The 20,607-nt window shown below is 42.8% G+C and overlaps 1 protein-coding gene across 1 annotated transcript; it reads right to left on the bottom strand.

Annotated features, from left to right (window-relative positions):
- Positions 1 to 1,290: 1,290 nt before the first annotated feature.
- On the bottom strand, positions 1,291 to 19,849 carry LONP1 (lon peptidase 1, mitochondrial). The gene is made up of 18 exons (XM_062596226.1): positions 19,618 to 19,849; positions 18,172 to 18,260; positions 17,616 to 17,735; positions 16,060 to 16,288; positions 15,493 to 15,554; positions 14,760 to 14,889; positions 14,230 to 14,313; positions 11,343 to 11,563; positions 10,010 to 10,148; positions 8,859 to 9,037; positions 7,588 to 7,675; positions 6,705 to 6,827; positions 5,852 to 5,968; positions 5,413 to 5,553; positions 5,162 to 5,327; positions 3,948 to 4,156; positions 2,371 to 2,535; positions 1,291 to 1,672 (listed from the first exon to the last, which is right to left on the bottom strand). The coding sequence occupies exons 1-18, from the start codon at positions 19,720 to 19,722 to the stop codon at positions 1,508 to 1,510; spliced, it is 2,532 nt and encodes an 843-aa protein (XP_062452210.1). The 5' UTR covers positions 19,723 to 19,849; the 3' UTR covers positions 1,291 to 1,507.
- Positions 19,850 to 20,607: the final 758 nt, after the last annotated feature.

Genomic DNA, 20,607 nt, shown 5'->3' with positions numbered 1-20,607 from the left:
GACTATTTGCTTTGAGTAGTGCTTGTCCCCAGGGGCTTCCTGATTTGGGAAAGTCAGTGCTGGTCCATTTGACCAAGCATTCAGGCTTAAGGTTTCCTGGTAGTGATCTGCAGGAAAAGCCCTGCCCTACTGCATATTTGCAGGGAAGGGACTCTGAGCTGTTCTGTCCCTCCTGATGGATTACCTTGTGGGAGCTCAGAACACCAGGTTCCCTTAGTCCTGTGTACTGCAGCTCCCCCCCTCCCTCCCCAAACCTACAGCAAAAACCCTGCTTGCATACTGTACTGGAAGAGCACTGGATTAACTTCCTTTGTGGTTGCTTTTTGCTGTTCCTGCCTTCTACTCTTCTTCCCTTCATTGCATCCTGCATAGCTTTCATCTCCCTCCTATTTCCCTGTGTGGTTTGGTTTCCTTCCCTCTCATTCATAGCTTCCTTTTGCCACATCTAGTAACTAAAACCACGGGATGGAGATGTTTTGTCTCCAAACCCAGATACTGGAAGGAGAGATGTCGATGGACACAAACTGCTATACTAGTAACAGTACTACTACCCTCTATAGTTTCTCCACTACTATCAAATCAAGAGAGAGAACTTTTGCCACTAACAGCTCCCTCAATTCTTTTTTCTCCACTAAGCACTAATTGGTGCCCCTTTCAGCAGAAGGGAATACAGTTCTGGTGCTTCATATAGTCACTTTTCATTTTGAATGAGTCCTCTTTAAACCCAGTTTTTCTAGGCTTGGCCGTAAGTACTAAGCACTCAAATTCACTAGACCAAGACTATGTTTATTGATGCACAACAGCCACTCTAACACATTTGATTCCTGACCTACTTGTTTCACTCAGTACAAAGTAAAACTGCTGTAGCAGTAGAGCATTTCACTGCACCATAGACTAACTGAGGAGCACTTCTGTTTTGTCCAGCTTTGCACTCTTGATGCTTAGAGCTGTTTCTGAAGATACTGACTTGTGATATTCTGGAGGAAGAGAACCGTATCCCTCCGCAGCTGAATGTGCTTGCTCTGCTGTGCTGTCCCCCACTTCAGTTTACCCTCGAGCCTGTCACTGGTCATTTCAGTATAAGCCAAGACAGGGAGAGGTTTCTGAGAACTACTCAGTTACCAGTATGCCATCAACACTGTACACATAAACCACAGCCCCAGCTCTACTACTGGTTAGTGTTTCTATAAGCAAGTACTTGGATTTACAGTGAAATTATTGAAAAACATTCTTTAAGTGAGATTAGACTAGCTCCACTACTGGTAGTTGGTAACATGCAACTTCCTTAGGTAAAATTTCAGAATTTAATTTTATTGGAAATACTTCACTTGTGTCATAATTCAATAAACAGTGAGAAATACTTTACTAAAGCCATAATCCATTTCAGTGGCTGCGCAGCAGCAATAGCTTTATGTCCCAGTTCAGGATTGTCCCCACATCACCCCATTCCTGAGCTGAGGCAGAGCATTAAGGGACAGACCACCTCCAGTCAAGTGGTTGTTGACAGTCATCCTCCAGCAGAATCCAGTTTTGAAAACGCTATATCAAAAACCTCTTTGTAGTGTTCAACGAAATGCACTTCCAGTCCTTCTGTAATGAATCCAGCAAGGTCGTAATAATCCTTTTTATTCTCTGATGGCAAAATAATACAGGTAACACCTGCTCTCTTTGCCTGTGGGAAAGAAAAGTTACATAGTCTGTGTGTTTAGTCCTAAAAATTCATTACTCAAAAGAGGAATCTCTATAAAGAACCCAGAAGGGGAGAACAAGAAAATGTATTTAGAAGCATGATTTGGCTTTACTTTGTTCTTCAGAGCCATAAGGGCATTACTTATAGAAGCTGCCCTGAGGAAGGACAAGTCTCCCCAAGCCTTCCTCACTGAAGGTAAGTTCCTTCCATCTAGAAGAGAAAAGCGTAAGAGTATCTGTATGAAATTTTAAGCTGAAAGAATTCAAGTCAGAACTAGGGAATAGAGCCTTAAAGATGGTATCTTAGGATACTTTCAAATCCAAACCCAACACCCTTCTTAAACAGATGCTTTATTCCAGCATATATTATTGTACCATACCTACCACCCTCCGATACAGGAGATAACTTACAGAACCTGATGATCCCTTCCATCCTTAATTCTACTAGTCTAATAACTAGTTCACTGTAGACACTTCTGGAACAAAGCCTAGAGTCACTTCTCCTCACAGCTGCTGATGCAGGCAGGATTCCCATGTTCAATCTGGCAGGCTTCTCCATAGTGTCTATTGAATTACTGCCTCTCCTTCCACTAGAGGAGCAATCACCCCGATTGTCCCTGCTGAGACTAAGCTGCAGCTCTCCTCCACAGCTGATGCACAGAGACAAGAAAGAGCTCTTACCGCAATAGTTTTCTCTTTTATTCCACCAACAGGAAGAATTTTTCCAGTTAATGATACCTCTCCAGTCATGGCCACATTCTGTCTCACTGGGCAATTCATGGCCAGTGAAAGCAAAGCTGTTACTATAGTGCATCCTGCACTTGGTCCATCCTTCGGGGTTGCTCCCTGTTAAAATAGAAATAAACAATAAAAATCCCACTCAACAACACTGCCTTTGATTTATTCAAGAGAGATGAATGAAGCACCAACTGTCTTCTTCAAAGAGCTCTGTAACAAAGCTTAATCAATACCTTTGTCATTGCCATTTTAGCTTGGCCCCAATTTCAAGGAGTTGGGAGTCTCATACATTTTAGTTTAAACCTTCACGCAATAAAGTGTCACTGGCAGAATCCTATTCAAATTGATCAATCTAGTAACAACTATTCTCATACTGGCAGTCCAGAGGTAGTAAACCAGAACCTCAGTGACAACCTATTTCATGAAGAGTAATTCACATGAGATTAAGAGCTGGTTTCTAGCCTAATGCCCTCCACAATACCCATCAGGCTCAGGACTCTGCATAAGCAATCTCAGCAAAAATGAGCATGAATGCTTTGAAGCTCTTTGTTGGCCTAAGTCAACTATGCAAACAAAGTAACACACATCAGTATCACAAGGGGCAAGAGCATTAAGAATCACGAAATAGTGGAGGACGATACTGCAAAATCATTAAAGGTAGAAAAGACTGTTCAGTTTAGAAAGCCCCAGAAAAAATATCCAGGCCTAAACCAGTGACAGTCCGAATTTATCTGACAACAAACAGATCTTTGAGGTGAGAGCTGAAGTAGTAAATATTTGAGAGGGAACCGGTAGAGACTACGCCACTGCTGTGTGATCCTCCAGGAGATCAATACTCAGAAAACAACTTCATTCTTGGAATTTGGCAAAGGACACAGAATAAGTGTCAATAAAGAGACCCTGGACTAGGTTAAAGAACGCAGTAGTTTGGAAGCAGAGTTTAGGTACAGCAGTTGTAAAACTGTCTTCTCTAAAGTACCTGCCCACAGCCTGTTACCACAGAATATGAACCCCTCTGAGTGTGGCATATATTTACTCTCTCAGTCTAAACACTGGAAGAATACAGTCATTGCCATTATACAGACTGGGAGTTACAGCACAAAGAGGAATATATTCAAGTATATGTAAATCACTTTAAAGGTTTATGAATGTCTGCTAACATGGAGAACTTAACTTTGGTTTCCTCATAGTTGCAGATGAGCTTTTATCCAAATTGCTTATCTCTATGCCAGAGTTTACTGATCTGCACAACAGGGCCAATACCTATGATGAAGGTCTGAGATTTCTCACTACGTTATCAAGTGTCCTGTGTTTTCATCATATGCTACAGAAAGGAATGGAAACATAACTCATAGCAAAGCTACCATGGGATGATAAAGAAAATGCCCTTTCTTCCCATGACTGCTAAAAGAGGGCATTCTGCACAAAGCAAGGACAAATGAAGTGCCTTCCTGCCTAACATCTGGGCAAACAGACCAACCCACTGCTATGCATTCTTCATGAGTTCTGCATCACTTTACCTCTGGCACGTGCAAGTGAATATGGGAAGACAGGAGAAAGTCATTGCTGGGTTCCTTCTGCATCAGAAAGGCTCTTGCAAATGTGTAAGCTATTTTGGCACTTTCTTTCATCACATCTCCCAGTTGCCCTGTTACTTCAAGGGACCCATCTTTATTCTCCTCATTTTTGGGTCGCCTCAAGGATGTTTCAACAAACAGAGTGGAACCTCCTAAGAAAGAAAAGAAAAACAACAACCTGAGTAAAGTTAAAATCAAAGCAGAGGGTTCTGGTGATGGAGAAGCAGTGTCAGTGCTTTGGATCCAGGGCCCTCCAATGAGGCATCAGCACTTGGGTAAAGAGCAGTTGAAAGCTGTTCTTCAAAATCCTTCAGAAAGGCTAGCTAGAAGTTTCAACAACATTGTCCTTTCCACTGAGTTTCCATTTAGCTGTTTCTTTGGACATCACTCCATTAGCACCCCTGCAACTACTATTACATGGAAATCAGCAGTTCTTGTAATGATTTCCAGCACTTTGTAGCCAAAAAAGAAATGAGATGAGATTGGCTGGCCACACGCTGCTTCTCATAAAAGCCAAGTAAGCATTTTAACTATTGACTTGTCTAAGTCATCAGAACTTTTGAAACTTGTTACTACTGACAGTATCTCTCAAAGAGCTCCTACTATCCAAACACTTCTTGGTAGTTCTGCTTTCCAGGCTCAAATATCCACCTACCTTCTCTGCTACACTGCTCATTTTCCTCTTAACTACTTCCAGTATTTTAATTCTACCCAAAGTCAATTAGACTGACAATAAGTCAGTACAGCATCTCCTGCTCTTAGGAAGCAGCCAAGATTTCTCCTTGCTAAAAGGTTTTACACTTTTAGTCATTACAGTCTGTAATGGATGCAGTTTGTATTGAGTATGGAGCGTAGGATGACATGCTTGCCTGAAGGCAGTGAGCCTGGGCTGAGGAAAGGATAGAGGGTTCCTTCTTCAGGGAAGAAGTCAGGATTCTAAAAGGCCCCAGAAGTTACTAATGCTAGTAAAAGAACTTCTGTGGGCTCAGTAGGGAAAGTTCAGTTTCTGCACTACCATGCTACATACTGAAATACAGACACACATCTTGGTTTTCCAGCTAGTACATTTTGGAACCAGCAACTTCACTTTAATGTAGGAGAAAAGAAAAAAAAATTCTCCTGGAATCACAATATGCACCCAAAAATCAGCGTCTTACCCATAGCTGTCCAGGCCAGACCCATCACCACACCTGGAGGAGTAGTTTCATACATTCTATCCACAGTGAAGATGGGCTTTCCTACAAAGTCTTGCAGGTTTTCAGGTGTTACCTGGACCATCTCTGCTTCTCCACTCACAATTTTATAGGCAGATTTCCTCAATACCTGAGTGAGACAGTAATTAGATTTTGCTGAAAAAGCTGAGAAGGCGGAAGCCCAGAGGCTGCCGTTACACACAATGTTCCCTCACCTTTTCTACTTGTTTCTGCAGATTCCTCACCCCACTCTCTCTGCAGTACTGCTTGATGAGAACAGTCAGGACATCTGATGTGATTTTGGCTTTGTTTTCATCCAAGCCACACAAAACTCGTGCTTGAGGGACCAAGTACCTCTGAAAGAAATTGTCCATCACATCTTTCCATTAGTATTTGTAACAACAGCCTGATTGTTCCAATTCACTCAGCTTCATTCTTGCATAAGTTCAATGCAGCTTTCTGGAATCCACACCTTGTCCATTACGAGCCACTGGGGTTGTCTTAATTAGGTGTTCAGATCAGGGGAGCTCTGTCCAAAATACCACATGCCTAATATTTGTTGGCAGAATTGGGTGTAAATATGTAAATTGGAAGCTGCCAAGAACATTTTATCAGATGTAGTTCACAGAGCATCAGTGAAGTAATTTCTCTTACCTCTGCAATTGCAAGTTTCTCTTCTGCTACGTATCCCGATACATTGATCACTTCCATTCTGTCTCTCAGTGGCTCTGGAATGGTTTCTGTTACATTGGCAGTACAAATAAAGAGTACCTGGAAGTACGAGATCCTATTAGACATTTTCATTAACCTGTTGCTCTACTTCATGCAGTATTGGCTCAGTTCTGGGATTCTCTGTCTTGAGGGGTTGGAGCAAGCTCATCTATGGAGTTTACTTTTTAACGTAAGAAAAGCTTAGTAATGTAGTAAGATGTTCCCTACTTCCAAAACACAGGAATACACACAGCACAAACTGGGAAATCTGAATGGTCTGACGTGAACCAGGAAACTCTCTGCCTTTGCAGCTGCAGAAATCTACATATCACTTTCAAGTTATTTCTAAGTTAGCACAGAGCAACCAAATTACGTACAAATATTGCTAATCTATCAATTCTGCAATTAATGTAAGCGGCACAAAAAGCACAACAGTGCGTAAAGACATCCAAATTAAAAAGCTTGACAGCAGCACAAAGCCACCTCACTTCACACCAACTCTGACCACTATCCTATAAAACAAAAACTCGTGCGTTTTCAGCTGAGAGCATGTGTCTATGTCCCTGCTTCTTCAGGGAGTCAAGGCTATAGGACATATGCTAGTGATCACATGCTCTTCAGTATGTACAGACACTTGAGTTTGAGCGAACTCCTTCCAAGATCTGCCCCACACCACCAGTGTCTCAGTCTTATTTGTCCAACTCTGACTAAGACTTTAGCATCTTTTGGCAGAGAAGAAACTTCTACATTGATGCATTCTAGCTCCATAACCTCTCCAGAAGAGAGAGAGAAATACCTTTGATAAATCCACAGGAACATCAAGGTAATGATCCAAGAAGTTAGAGTTCTGTTCTGGGTCCAACAGCTCTAGAAGGGCTGAGGATGGATCTCCTTGATACCCCCTTCCGATTTTATCCACCTATGGGAGACAAATTTTAAATGTTATGAGAAATTTCACATCGTGATGCAAAGATTCTTGAAAGGTTTCATTTCAAAACCTTCACATTTTTCACAGAGAGCCATTACCAGTCTACTATCTTCTGTACATTCAGCCAAGTCCCTGCTATCCCACAGCATGAACATGTGACAGGCCTGACAAGACACAGGCTTATTATGTTGTAGAGAAGCACAACGAAGTCTCAGGGAGCATGCATACAATCAAAAGCTGCACCTGAATGATCACCCACTCTTATATTCTGTCCTTGTTTGCTTTTCCACAAAAGCAATAGGTTAATAGCCCTGTCTCTTATTTACTCTCAAATCAGATCTGAAGTAGACTGTAAGCATCTTACTCCTTACAGCCTTGCTTTAGTCTTGACAGGAGACTATTTCTAATAATCACATGCACAATAGTGTTTTTATGCACAATAGCGTGTCCACACCTAGGGTACACAATAGCTTGGCCTTTGGATATGCAGCCAGCACAATTAAGATCCACACAATCCAAACAGAGTTTAACGAGAAGGATACAAACGAAATAAAAATAGAATCTATTACAGGAAAAGATGACAGAAGTCTATGGTGTCATTACCGCCCAAATACCTAGAGGGCTCATCCTCATTTTAAAGTCAACAAAACATGGGGACCTCTAGGAACATTACAGTTGCACCTCTCCTATCAGGGCTAAAAATTGACACCTGTGCTTTTAAGAGCAAAATCTAGAAGACAAGATATATCACCTCATCAATCAGGATGAGTGGATTCTCTGTCTTAGTCTTCTTCAGACACTGGATGATTTTTCCTGGCATTGCTCCAACATATGTCCTCCTGTTTTATCAGAAACTGTATTTAGGAAGAGTTGTAAAACACAGCACATATCACAAAACATAACATACACCAATGAAATAGGTATATCCTGCTGGGAAACAAGTCAAGATTTCTTTTACATCTGTAAGAAATATTCTCTGTTACCATACCAATGTACCAAGACCCATCAAGTCCCTTTCTAGAAGACATGAGACAAAGTTTCACATAATACTCCTGAACTGCAGTTTTTATGTTTAGTTTTAACTCCTTTTAAATGGGAGGGAAGCAACAGTTAGGACTGAGAGCAGAGTGATGAACGATTACTGTTCTTTTGGGGTAAAGAAAAGCTAAAAGAGAGAACTTTCCATTCCATCAGCTGGTAGGCAGAAAAAGGGAAAAAATCAGTGTGAACCAAAAAATCATACTAAAGGAATATATTGGTTACAGCACAACAATCTTTCTGCCAGAGGCAGCTAGTGTCCAGGAACAGCCAAATGCAGAGCAAGAACTCAAGCCTCCTGGCCTGAATGTCAGGAGACAAAGCCATGCACTAAGCACAGACCAGAGAATATCCTGGAAAATATTTAAAGTGTTTCTCCTTCTGTATTGTATGGGGCAGAGCCTCGCAAGTTCAATTCACACTGCAAAACAGCAATTCTTTTTACTAGTGTGAAAACATGACTAGTTTTGTTCTAAGGTATAGGTGGAAGGAAAACAAATCCCTGGCAGGGCCTGATTTACTTATTTTTGTACTTGCTTCTTCTTATTATTCCCATAAACATTCTTATTCTGAAGTTTTCATCATGCAGCATTTCCCTCCTGGTTCGGAGACTAGGTCTGAATCACACGTGAATACATCTGAATGACTTTGCAAAATGCTAACTCACACCTGCCTATAAATGCCAGTACTAGAGAATGATGACAGTTTGAACAAAGTTCAGTGTTTGCGGTAGCTTACACAACTTTAAAATCTCCCATAAGTATACACAAGCAGCAGGGAGTATGATGCACTCAGAAATGTCAACATGATTATGTTAAATTCCTCCCGTTGCCATCATTTTTACCTCTTCCTATATCCCAACTTCTGGCATGAAGAGATAGCAGAACTGACATTAAATTATGCACGTTGTTCAACCTCAGTTAGGTTCCTATTTTGACATGAGTAAAAAATGCTGGAAAGAGAAACTGCTCAAGTAACACTGACCTGTGTCCTTTTATTTCTGCCACATCAGTCATCCCTCCAACACTGAAGCGGAAGTACTCTCTATTTAGGGCCCTGGCAATGGAGCGGGCAATGCTGGTCTTGCCAACCCCAGGGGGTCCATAAAAACAAAGAATCTTCCCTTGGGTGGATCCTCGCAGCTGGCTGACTGCTATAAACTCCTACAGAACAGAAGCACCAGAAATGAAGAGACTCTGGGCAACTCCAGCAACATCAAACTATACCATGTACTTGGTACTGATGTAACCGGTGGGAGCTCTCTGTCTCTGTCTCCCACTGCTTTGGACAAAGCAAGAAGACAGAGCTGTAGTCCCTCTTCCAGCCTTCCTAGCTCTCCTCTGATTCTCTCAAGATGTATACAAACCCCTCCTGTTGTACTACTTCTTCACTAGTATTGTGACAAGGTAGGAGTTTAACCTATGTTTGGCAGCCCTCAAACACCACTCAGCAATTAAGAAATCAAAAGATCACAATTCAGAACTGATACCTCATTTGCTCATACATTTACAGCAGAGAAATCATTTTGCATGTGGGCAAAGAAATGTGATTCCACTCTAAGAAGCCAGTAATTCAGCAAAAATGCATTTGTACCTAGGTATTTTCTACCTACAGCTATCTGATTCCAAAGCAAGACTATAGGAAGACAACAGCATTTATCTAATTAAGGCTCAAACCTGTATAGATACTTTTAAGTGCCTTAAAATTGTCAGCCTTCCATGTATTGCCACAGCTGAGGAAATCTGTATTGTATGGAATTAATCACATTCATAATCAAAGCTGCAGACTTGCATGATGCAACTCAGTCCATTTCTGTACAGTGGTTGGACCTAGTCAGCATGAATAGTGCTGACAAGCAACATGAGACTGATACTCAAAAAGGGATTATCAGCTTGCTTTATTTCCTTCTCAGCATTAAGTGGCAAAATAGCACATAGTAGTTTCAAATCAGAACATGATCTTCATTGCCATTCAGCAGTCAAAAACATTAATTGATCACAAAAACATTCTTATGGCTTCCTGCTTGATCCATGAATTAAATACAAACCCAGGGGAGAGCCACAAGCTTGAAACAGCACAACTGCCTGATGCCAAAGAGGGTGAGAAATGGGGTGCTCTGCCCATTCCTGCCTTACCAGAATTCGCTTCTTTACGTCATCCATTCCATAATGATCCTCCTCCAGAACTGCCTGGGCTCGGGTCAGCTCCAGGTTCTCCTCACTGCACTTACCCCACGGGATGGATGTCAGCCAGTCCAAGTAGTTCCGTGTAACACTAACAAAAAAAAAAAAAAAAAAAAAAAAAAAGAGAGAGTGATTTGACAACAGCTAGTCCACTCCTTCCTCCACTGCCTTAAAAAACAGCCTCATCCAAAATCAGTGGGATATAAACTACTCTAGGAAGGGAGACAGAAGAACAAACATCATTATCTGGGCAGTCATTGCTAACCTTTGATTACGGTCTTCTGGTATTCAAGTCTTCTGGTCCCAGGATTCACTCTATATAGCCACAACAGAGCTTCGCCTTCCTTCCCTCCACCAAGAACTTCCTTTGCAAACTTGCTACTGTTACTTCTCTGAGAGAAGGGGAAAAGGTGCTACGCTGGCCATAAAGGCCAGTTTATCTCCTGTCTAGAGAGGGAGCCAAAAATTCCATTTTTCCTCTCAGCAGATGTTGCTTTCTCCTTCCATCTATCTCTGCGCTTCTCCCTAGCACTGCTACTAATCCCACATAGTCAGCCTCAGGGAACAAGTCTTTTCCTGCTCATCTTGTTCCCTGTAGCAGAAACTGTGGCAGATACTTGGTACGCTGTCTTTTTAGATTAAGGAAACAAACAGCCAACATTACTGAAGAGGTAGAGGCTTCAAGAACGCTGATTATTAATCTGTTAGTGCCAGTCGCACTGGCTGCCCCAGAAAGGATCAAGAGAGTCACTTCCCACTATTCCATCTTGTCCACCTTCCAATCTCAGAAGAAAATATGCTAAGGAGGCTTCAGCATGCCCTGATGATCAATTGATTTAGGCTGCAGTACGTTGAATGCTCTGGGAGCCTTCCCTCCTTTCACTGCTTCTCCCCTACCCATGGCATATGACTATCAAGATTTTTCTCATCCAAAGAGAGACGTCCATGTAGCTTGGGCAATGTCACATGTTGGCAACTAGCTTCTCTTTTCTCACTTCTCATGAAAAGAGTTAAGAACAAGAGGCAAGAGCCAAATAAGGACTGAAACAGTCACCACACATTTTGTTAGCAGGGAAGAACTGCACAGTACCTAGCCACAGCATTAGGCTTCAAGAGAAGAGTTAAAATGATCAAAAAACAAAGATGTGATTATATGCTATGTTCAAGGAACATTATGGCAGAAGGAGATAAGAAAACTCTTAAGGTACAAGTTTCACTGCTTTGTGTAGACTTTTCTCATTCTCCCAATTAATCTTAACAGCAGAGGATTTAGTAATGAACTCACTTAAATTCTGAGGAGTGATTATCCAGCAAACTCAGCTTGTTCAACTCTTCATCAATCACATCCATAACGTGCTTTGGTACTACCAGCTCCTTCAGTCGCTCACGGAATTTCTCTTCTATAGCATCCTTGTCCTCTTTTTCCAGGCCTAGCTCTTTCTTAATGATTTTCAGTTGCTCTTGGAGAAGATACTTCCGATGAGTCTGCTTGATCTTTTCCTCCACCTGGACATAGCAACAAATATATATCTTTTCTGTTCCAGATGCTACACATCAAACATCAAATGCTTCCAAACACTTCTCAGTTACAACCTTCTCAGGAACTGAAAATACGGCTTGGAAATCTTCATTTGCAGCACATTCTAGCCTAAAAAGTGATTCTAATTGTATTATTGCTAAGCGTCATCTTATCGTGTCTCAGTTATTTCCATACTGCATATGCTCAACACAAAGTGACACCCATTAAGCTACTGATACTGGAAAGACTGCATCTTAAACTTGAACCAAGTTCTGCCTATCGCGTGGGTAAGGTACATGACGAACGGTACAGTCACATACTTCACAGGCAGTGTTAGTGTGACTAGCTATTATTTAAATGCTCACAGGACTTTGGGCCTAAACCTAAGAACTCCCTTCCAGAAATAGAATTATCTGCATACGATATTGATGTATATGCACGCATATTCATAGATATATTATGAACAGGACCATGGTTTTTGCAAGCAAGTCTGGAAATGAACTGTAAAGCATGGGTTTTTCTGAGCAAGTAGAAGCATGTTCTGTCATAGAGCTCCCCTACGCATTTTATCTTCACATGTGGTTTGCATTTGTCCGACCACAGATTCTTATTCATCTATGCCCACAATCCAAGCATATTTAAGAGCTCTGCAGTAAAATTAGATCTCACAGTACGAAGAGTTGTGGTTCATCTGTCTTGCTTCTGTCTATCAAAATTAGGCCTGGCTGACATTTCAGTTTTAATCTTTAGACTGTAACTTAAGCTGGCAGGGACATCTTGAGGTCTTTCCCAGAGCAGGGCCAGCTCAGATCAGATCACTCTCGTCCAATCGATTCCTGAATACCTCCAACGCTGACTAGTAGTGTTGAATTTTTTTCCTAATACCTAATCGGAATTTCCATTGTTGCAGCATTGCTTCTTGTCGTATCACTGTTCACCTGTAAGAGTCTCACTATCTTCTATATAACCACCTATTAGGTAGCTGAAGACAGCATTAAGAGCTTTAACCTTCTTTTCTCATGTGTGAAGAAATTCATTTCTTTCAGCCTCTCCTCGTATTCATACTCAAGCACCCTCTTTTCCCTCCACAGTATCTCAGCGACCTTTGCTGGATGTGCTCCAGTATTTCAGTGTCTGGCCTTCAGCTGTGGAGACCAAAAGCTGTACTCTGTACTCCAGACAGGATCTCACCACTGACAAACAGAGGGGCATAACCACTTTTCTCAACCTGCTGTCTATGCTACTGCCAACAGACCCTAATATGCAGTTGGCCTTCTTTGCCACAAGGGCAGGCTGCTAAGTCATGGTCAGCTTGTACATCAAGACCCCAAAGTCCTTTCCTGCAAAGCTGCTTTCTACTCACTTGGCACCCCCCTATCCTGTTACATGGGGTTATTCCATCACAGATGTAGGACTTCAAACTTGGTAAGAGTGCACTCCACCCAAGGATCTGTGTGGTTGCTGAGGTTACAGTAATGGCCCCTGTATAGACCCTCTGAGGGATGCTGCAAGTAAACTGGTGCCATTGCACTTTGTACTGTTGATCACAACTGGTTTGACTGCTGGGCAAAAAGATTTTTCCATTCAGCTTGTACTTTATTCTTCCAGGCTGTATATCCCCAATTTTGCCATAAGGATATTATGGGAGACCACACCAAAGGCTTTGCTAAAGTCACAGTATACAATATTCATTCATCTCCCTTTGTCCTCCAGGCCTTTTCATTAGAGAAAGCAATCAGGTTGGTCAGGCACCATTTGCTCCCCCCTCCCCCCCCAAAAAAAATCATTCTCTGTTTCCAATAATCACCTTCTCCTTCATTTGCTTCAACCAGGCTTCTAGGAAGATTTACTTTATAACTTTCCTAGGGACTGAGAGCAAGCTGACCAGTCTGCATGTAGTTCCCCTAATCTACCTTTCCACTCTTCTTAAAAATGAGTGTGACATTTACCTTTTTCTAGTTATTAGGAATCTCTTTGATCACCACACTTCAAAAATGATTGAAACAACATAATGACATTGGCCAGTTCCATCAGCATCCTTGATGCATCCCATCTGGTCCCCTAGACTTGCATATATCCAATTTGTTTAAGTGGTCTCTAGAAATCCTACCCTGGTTCAAAAGCATTTGCACTTTCATATTAAGTTCAGAAGCTACAATTATTGGGTGTTAATAAACACAGAAATTGATTCTGTACACAAATCTTTGTATTTCATTATACACAGCCATCATTTTGATGCAGTTATTATAATCCAACTAAAATGTGTAACAGTCAGGAATTACTGCAGTTCACAGTGGTTAGTAGCGGGTATTTTAAAATACTACTACAATTACATACCACAATGCAGTATATTTCTAAATACATTCATGCTAGACTGCAGTCCTCTAGGATTTGCCTACTTGCACAAAACTACAACTTCCACATACTTCAGCAGCTGCTATAGCCTTACCTCATTACTTTTATGAACATGTAAGAAAAATCAAGTTTCTAATGAAAGATAAGTATCAAATATCTCTAAATATTATCTCTAAAATAATATTCTCCCTTTACAGCACATACCATTGTCTTGCTTTATAATTTTTCATTGGCAAAACTAGTATTATAATGGACATGGTATAAATACATGCAATGCATGTGCTACTCAAAGACTTACCTCCCTTCCAAGACGCTGCTGAAGTTTGCTCAGCTCATATTCCTTCTTTAGGAGAGAAAGGGCCTTGTAAAGCCGTTTGGGAATCTGAAAAAATGAAACAAAAAAACACTAAATAAGTTTTCAGGCATGGTGCTCTTGTTAGCCTTTCTCACAAAACATTATCATCCAAAATAAAAAGTTCCTACAGGCTGCCTGGAAAGTTGCTCTTGCTGGGAGAAACTTTCTCTAACTCTCCAGCATCCACAGATGTAGAAAGACAGTGTAGCAGTTTAGCAATACAGAACCAATCAGGGAAACATCTTTGTTCAGCAAAGCTTTGCTCTACCAAAGATGTAGAGCACCCAGCCTTCCCCAAAAGGCAATTTATTAATTACTTAATAGATGCTTCAACTGGAACCTAGTCACTGATATTAATCTACCGTCAAAAGTAGTACGAAGGTCTCTTCTATACTTAAGCTGCTAGAGAAGCCGTGATATGACATACACTTCTAATTCAGCTGGTATAGCTTTAGTTCAAAGCTTCATCTTACATTGGTTTCTTCCAAGACGTCTTGAAGTTCCTGCGACTCTGCCCCTGTTAACGCTGCACCCATGTCACTCAAGTAGATAGGGTTATCTACCACACGCTGTCCAGCCTGCATCATCTGAAGTACTGACTCTCTGAAAAAAAAGTAGTAATACAATCCCGGAAGATTAATAAATGGTGAATTGCTATATTCATGAGAAGGTATTTGTATAAAGCTATTTAACTTGTTATGACAGGGTGAAGGAACAAAATACAGCTCCATTTCATAACAAAATAATTCCCTATTTTAAATTTGACTCAGCCAGTGCTGAGTAACAAATCCATAAAATGCCTGATAATTAAAGGGAATGCTCAGTGATAAATAAATCCAAATATATGGAAGTGTTCTCTTAACAGTTACATAAAATTTGTGTGTCTCAGTATGCTGAGCCTCTTACCATGCTTATATCAGCTAGATCAGATGATGATACTTAACTGCAGTGAGGTACGTTTTTACCCAGACCACCTGCCACATGTGCCATCTATCTCATACCAAAATTTCGTATCAGGTTTTCAAAGTTTTCTCTCCGTTTCTAACAGAGAATTACCAAACTTGCATTCTAAAACAAAATTCTAGGCAAAAATTAAGCAAGTGCCTTTTCTTAGTAACTGCAGTTTAAGATGGAAAGACAATCTCAGGCTATTCCAGTTTGACTGACAACATATTTCCAAAGCCAGGCAGCACGGAGAAAACATACCTGTACAAGGGGTTCAAGGCAATAATGTCCCGGATCGTTTTGACAATTTCTGCAGTAAGTGCCTATTAACACAAGTTTTTAGTCAACAAAAAGCTGGAAAAGGCCAAGGCCTGAGTACAAACCATCCCACCACTGGAACCCAGAAATACAGACTCTGGCCACCCATTTCCAAAGGTGTGTTGTAATGATGCTTTGTGTTGAGGAAGTTACTCCTCCTCCACAGCTGGGAGGGGACAGGCAAGGCAAGAAGGGCTATATCACAAAGCTGAACTGCTTTTTAGACAGAAGATAGGATCAGATGGACCACTCAAATCACCTCAGAACAAAAGCTCAGTTGGATAGAGGCTATGCTTATAGCTGTGTAATATCCCAATCTCATCGTTCAATTGACTATTTTTATTTAAGTCATTATTATCATATAATCCCCTTGCACAGTAATTGACAGAAGCAGGAACCAGGTTCTGAAGCCTGAAATCTGAGCTTGATTTTAGAACTCTTCCTTTTAAGTAATACACATAGATGCTACTCTACTGGACAAGCCCTGGCTTAGATGATTAATTCACTTACTTTAACCTCTTCTGTGATCTGAAAATCTTCATGAACCACATTCTCTACTTCCACCATGAGAACTTCCGGTGAGGAAGCCGCCACAGGCTCTAGTACCACTTCCAAAGCTTGGTCCTTCGCTCCGGGCTCTTCTTCGGCCTCTTTTTTAGAGCGCTTCTGTTTCCTTCTAATTTTCTGTTTGTTCTCAGACTCCTCAGGCTCAACCTCTAGTTGTCTGTTTATACGAATCCTGAAAGTCAAGAGAAACCAGCCACAATCAATTCCCCTCCACTATACCTGACTTCAGCTCTCAATGATGAAAAGAATCTAAGTTGTATTTTGAGTAAACTAAAACACTCAATGTCAGCAAAAATGAAAGATGATTTTACGTATTCGGACTAGATTTAACTTTTAGTCACTTTTGTCAAAATAAGGCTCAACTTAGTAAAACAGTAGTAATCAAGCAGCAGATGCAGATGAGATTTAATAAATGAATCTACAAAGTGTACACTACAGTACAAAAAACAAAAGTTAATGATTACTGAATTAGCCTCCTTATGTTTCTGATCTATAGCTTTTATTTTCAAGGTCAAGTTTGTCAAATGAAAACAGAAAGCTGGAGAAATTCATGGAAGGCCTATTTGACTCTACCTGAAGGAAGACGGACAGACTATACTTAGCTGTTCTCAACATGCCAAACTGATATGTATTTAGATTCTGTTTGGGGACATTAGATGGAGAGTCAAAGGAGTGGGCATGTTAAACATACTCAAGTTGAGACACTTCCTAGTATTCCCTCTGCACTGAGAAAATTCAAATGAACCCTGAAAGGTTTTTTAGCACTTGATACAGCACTGGAGTCTCAGAATATCTTTTACTCCTCAGTGTATCCTTACCGTGTTCCTGGTAATTTCATATCCGATGTGGGACACATACAAAGGGATTGAGTATCAGCTCAAAATTCTTTTGGGCTCCTCCTGAAAATGCTTGGATTCAAGTTCAGTCCCTCACTTAAGTTTTTAAGCTCACTTGTGACCAACAGTGTTCTAAAGTTTGTCTTTCTTCCAAAAGTAACACTAATTTAATAAATATATTACTATTTTCACCTTGCTTCTATTCTTAGACCACAACAACTAGAATCCTCTACTTTTAAAACGCATCTTCTGTTTCTGATTGTACCATTTCCATTTGCTCCCTCAAGCTCTGATTAAAGACATTCACACAGGTAAGAGTAAGTCTCCAGGATTACAACAACACACATGGAAGATTTAACTTTTTTTTTTTTTTTTTTTAAAAAAAAAAGAACTTCTACTGACAGGAGGAAAGAATGTGTGCACTTAGCTGTTCCTTTTCAGAGCTAGCCAGTCACATCCTTATAGCATGCACAACATTGAGGCTAGAGCAACAAGGCACTATCAAAAAGTGAAAAAGCTAAGTTTTGCTGTGCAATACAGGAGAGAAAGCACTACACAGCTTCGTTTTGCTTATGAAACCACATGCAGATGCGGAAGATGATAAAGGCATGTATCTGTTTATAAAGAAGTGTGATGAGATGCATCTGCAGTACAAGTAATTACCTTCGGTGCCCCATGACTATCATACGCAATTTGTCTCCAAGGTCCTGCATTTCATGGATTTGTACAAAAGTTCCCATCTGGTAGATTTCATTCAGATTCTCCACCACATCAGATTCATTGCTATTGAGAAAAGAATTAAAGTAGATATTCAGAAAGGAGGAGATTCAAAATATCAAGAAAAATATTCTTGAGAAAGGAGGTAGGATTGAAAAAGAAGAAACAATCACTGGTTGGAAAACTTTAGACTGGCTTAAGGAGCAAAGACATTCACTTTATGCCCACTGTTACCATCACATGGCCTGTTTTCAAGTCACTTTATCATCTGGGTGCTTCATCCCCCTCCCAAATTTTAACAGGCTTTTCTGCAATAAGACTTTAGCCCTTAGGAGCACTCATGCTGCAAACAAAAGCTGTCATAGTAAGAGGATGGTCTGAATTCTGCCTACAGTTTCTATATTACTGTCTGAGGCAGAATTTCAAATCACAACTCTTAATGTAAATTCAGCTTAGTCCTGGAAATACCTTCTATTGAAAAATACCAAGAGACACAACTTACTTATCATCCTTTTTAAGGAAAACACCAGCATAAGGCTGAGCAAGACGAACTTTCCTCCTCAGCAGTTCAACCAGTTTCTTATTTTTTACCTAGGACAACAATAAGTTCAAAGTCAGAGCTAGATTTTCAAGAACTTCACACTCTCATTGTCCAAGTCACACTTCCCCTGGAACTCTATGACTGCCTAATCTGGGTTCATTCTAGCCTTGCTCTCGCTATGGCACAGAATGATAAAAATACTAGAGAAACATGAAAAAAATAATTTTGCATGCACTGAAATTAATGATTCATACAAAAAAAATCATATGATTGTGTGCCTAAAGATCACCATAATCCACAAGCTTTTCCATTTCTCAGTTGTCATCTAGAAAGAAACTAGAAGTCATACAAGCTACATTTGGGCACGCAGAAAAGGTAACAGTAGAAATAACGTTATGATAATACTATGAACAAGAAGCTACGTTGGGTCAGCTCTTGATATGTTTAATCAGATTGTTAAAGTACCACTGAATAATACTAAAAAAAAAGTCTAATTGTTCCAAATGGTTTGAAACTTTAAGATTATCACCCCAAGTCTGCCTAAACACCCTCTCCCCCACAGCAGAGTTTCTATAATTGAACACATGCCTCCATGCTATAGCACACAGATTACTGCCTTCACAAAGATCATTCTTCTTGGCACTACAACACAAGCCCACAAAGCTAATTCAAGGACACATTTGCTCAACCTTGAGCAAAGGAACAGGCAAAGGATAGCGAACTCTCAAAGCGTCCCAGCACAGAGCACAGTCCTTGCCTGCCGGAAGCATTGTTAAAGACTCTGATGCAATGCTGATGAAGCCTGAAGTTCACAACTATTCCGAGAGAAAACAATATTCCAATACTCAGGCTATAGAGTTAGAAATGCCACGCTAAGAAGCAGGATGTCCTGAAGCGTGACACATCCTGCTACCTTCGAGTGCTTTAACAAAAAAAAAAAAGGAAAAAGAAAGAAAGAAAGAAAGAAAAAAAAAAGAAAGAAATGTAAGGCTTTGACAAGCGAAGCACCCCTAGTGTTATCTGGAGGCAGCAGACAAGCTCATGCCCGCATGCTCTCGACGAAGGACAGTTTAACGCTGCCCAGCAGAGCCCGCCAGCCGAAAACCCGCACTCATCGCTTCAGCGGCTAGCGGCCAAGGCCAGGCACAGCCATGCTCCGTAATTAGCTGCAAACCTAATCACCACGCGCGTTAATTAGCCGCAAACCCGACCCCGACCCAGCAGCGGCAGCGCAGCGCCGCCGCTCTGCCACACGGCCTCAGGCCGCGCCTCGGTGTCGTCAGCGCCCGGCTCCCGGCGGGGGCAGCGCGGCCCAGGCCTCGGCCCCAGCCCCGGCCCCGGCCCCGGCCGGCGCCGAGCGGCGCTCCGCGGGCAGCGGCGGCGGCGCGGCGGCAGCTCGCCCCTCACCTCGATGATCTTGATGAAACGCGGGAAGACGGGGTTGCGCGTCACGGCGATGAGCGGCACGTTGGGGAAATGATCCGGCACAAGCAGCGGCGTGAGCGCCGTCATGACCGGGCCGCCGCCGCCGCCGCCGCCGCCGGGGTCCGCCCCGCCGCCGCCGTCCTCCGCGCCGCCGCCCTCCAGCCCGTCGCCCCCCGCCAAGCCACCGAGCCCCCGCAGATGCCGCCGCGGGCCGGCGCCGAAGGTGGCGAGAGGAGGAGGCGGCGGCGACGCGGGGCCCGGCAGCGGCGGCGGGACGCGGGCGACCGCAGAGAAGGCGGCTGCCGCGAAGCGCCGCCGCCCCGGGCCCAGCAGCGCCGGCCGCCAGCGCCCGCACAGCAGCAAGCAGCGCGCGGCCGCCATTCTGCCGACGCGCGCCCCCCGCGACACTTCCGCCCGGCCGGGGCGCGCAGGCGCCGTCGCTCGCCCCGCCCCCCCCCCCCGGCGCGGGAAGGCGGGCGGGCGGCGCGTGGCGGCGCGCACGTCCGACCGCGGGGTGCGGGGGTTCGAGTCCCGGCTCCGGCGGAGCGGCGGCGGATAAGTGAAGGGAAATAGGTGTGCAGCAAAAGCCAAACATGGAAAAGGAAAAAAGAAAAATCAGAATGAGCGGGGACGCTGGGCAGAGCACCGCTGGCAGTGTGCGCCGCTGCGGGCCAGTGCCAGGGTGGTGCTCTAGCCTGAGGTGTGGCCAGTGCCAGGGTGGTGCTCTAGCCTGAGGTGTGCCCGTAACACTGGCTGGAACCAGGCCCTGCAGCTGCTGTGATCTCTCCTTTGAGGCCTCCTGCTGCTTCTGTGGGTGGCCGCCGTGGCCAGGAGCGGCTGCTGAGGAGGTGACTTGTGACTCCTGTGTGGGTGAGATGGGAGGTCCGCGCCTCAACGAGACGTTCTGGAAGAGAGGCTGCGGCCTCGTGCGCTTTCTGGGCCCCTGTGGCAGGGTCACCCTCTCCCTGCGGA

The sequence above is a fragment of the Rhea pennata genome, chromosome 27 (assembly GCF_028389875.1).
Source record: "Rhea pennata isolate bPtePen1 chromosome 27, bPtePen1.pri, whole genome shotgun sequence".
Lineage (NCBI taxonomy): Eukaryota > Metazoa > Chordata > Aves > Rheiformes > Rheidae > Rhea > Rhea pennata.
Note: the sequence above shows the minus strand (reverse complement) of the source record. Positions and strands in the feature narration are given on the sequence as shown.

Bases quoted from the DNA above. Each gene is read 5' to 3' on its own strand.
- LONP1 (XM_062596226.1), bottom strand. From the start codon at position 19,722: ATGACGGCGCTCACGCCGCTGCTTGTGCCGGATCATTTCCCCAACGTG. The intron at 18,261-19,617 runs GTGAGGGGCGAG...TTGTTGTCCTAG, and splicing joins GTTTCATCAAGATCATCGAG to GTAAAAAATAAGAAACTGGT. The intron at 1,673-2,370 runs GTAAGAGCTCTT...TCTTTCCCACAG, and splicing joins TAAAAGAGAAAACTATTGCG to GCAAAGAGAGCAGGTGTTAC.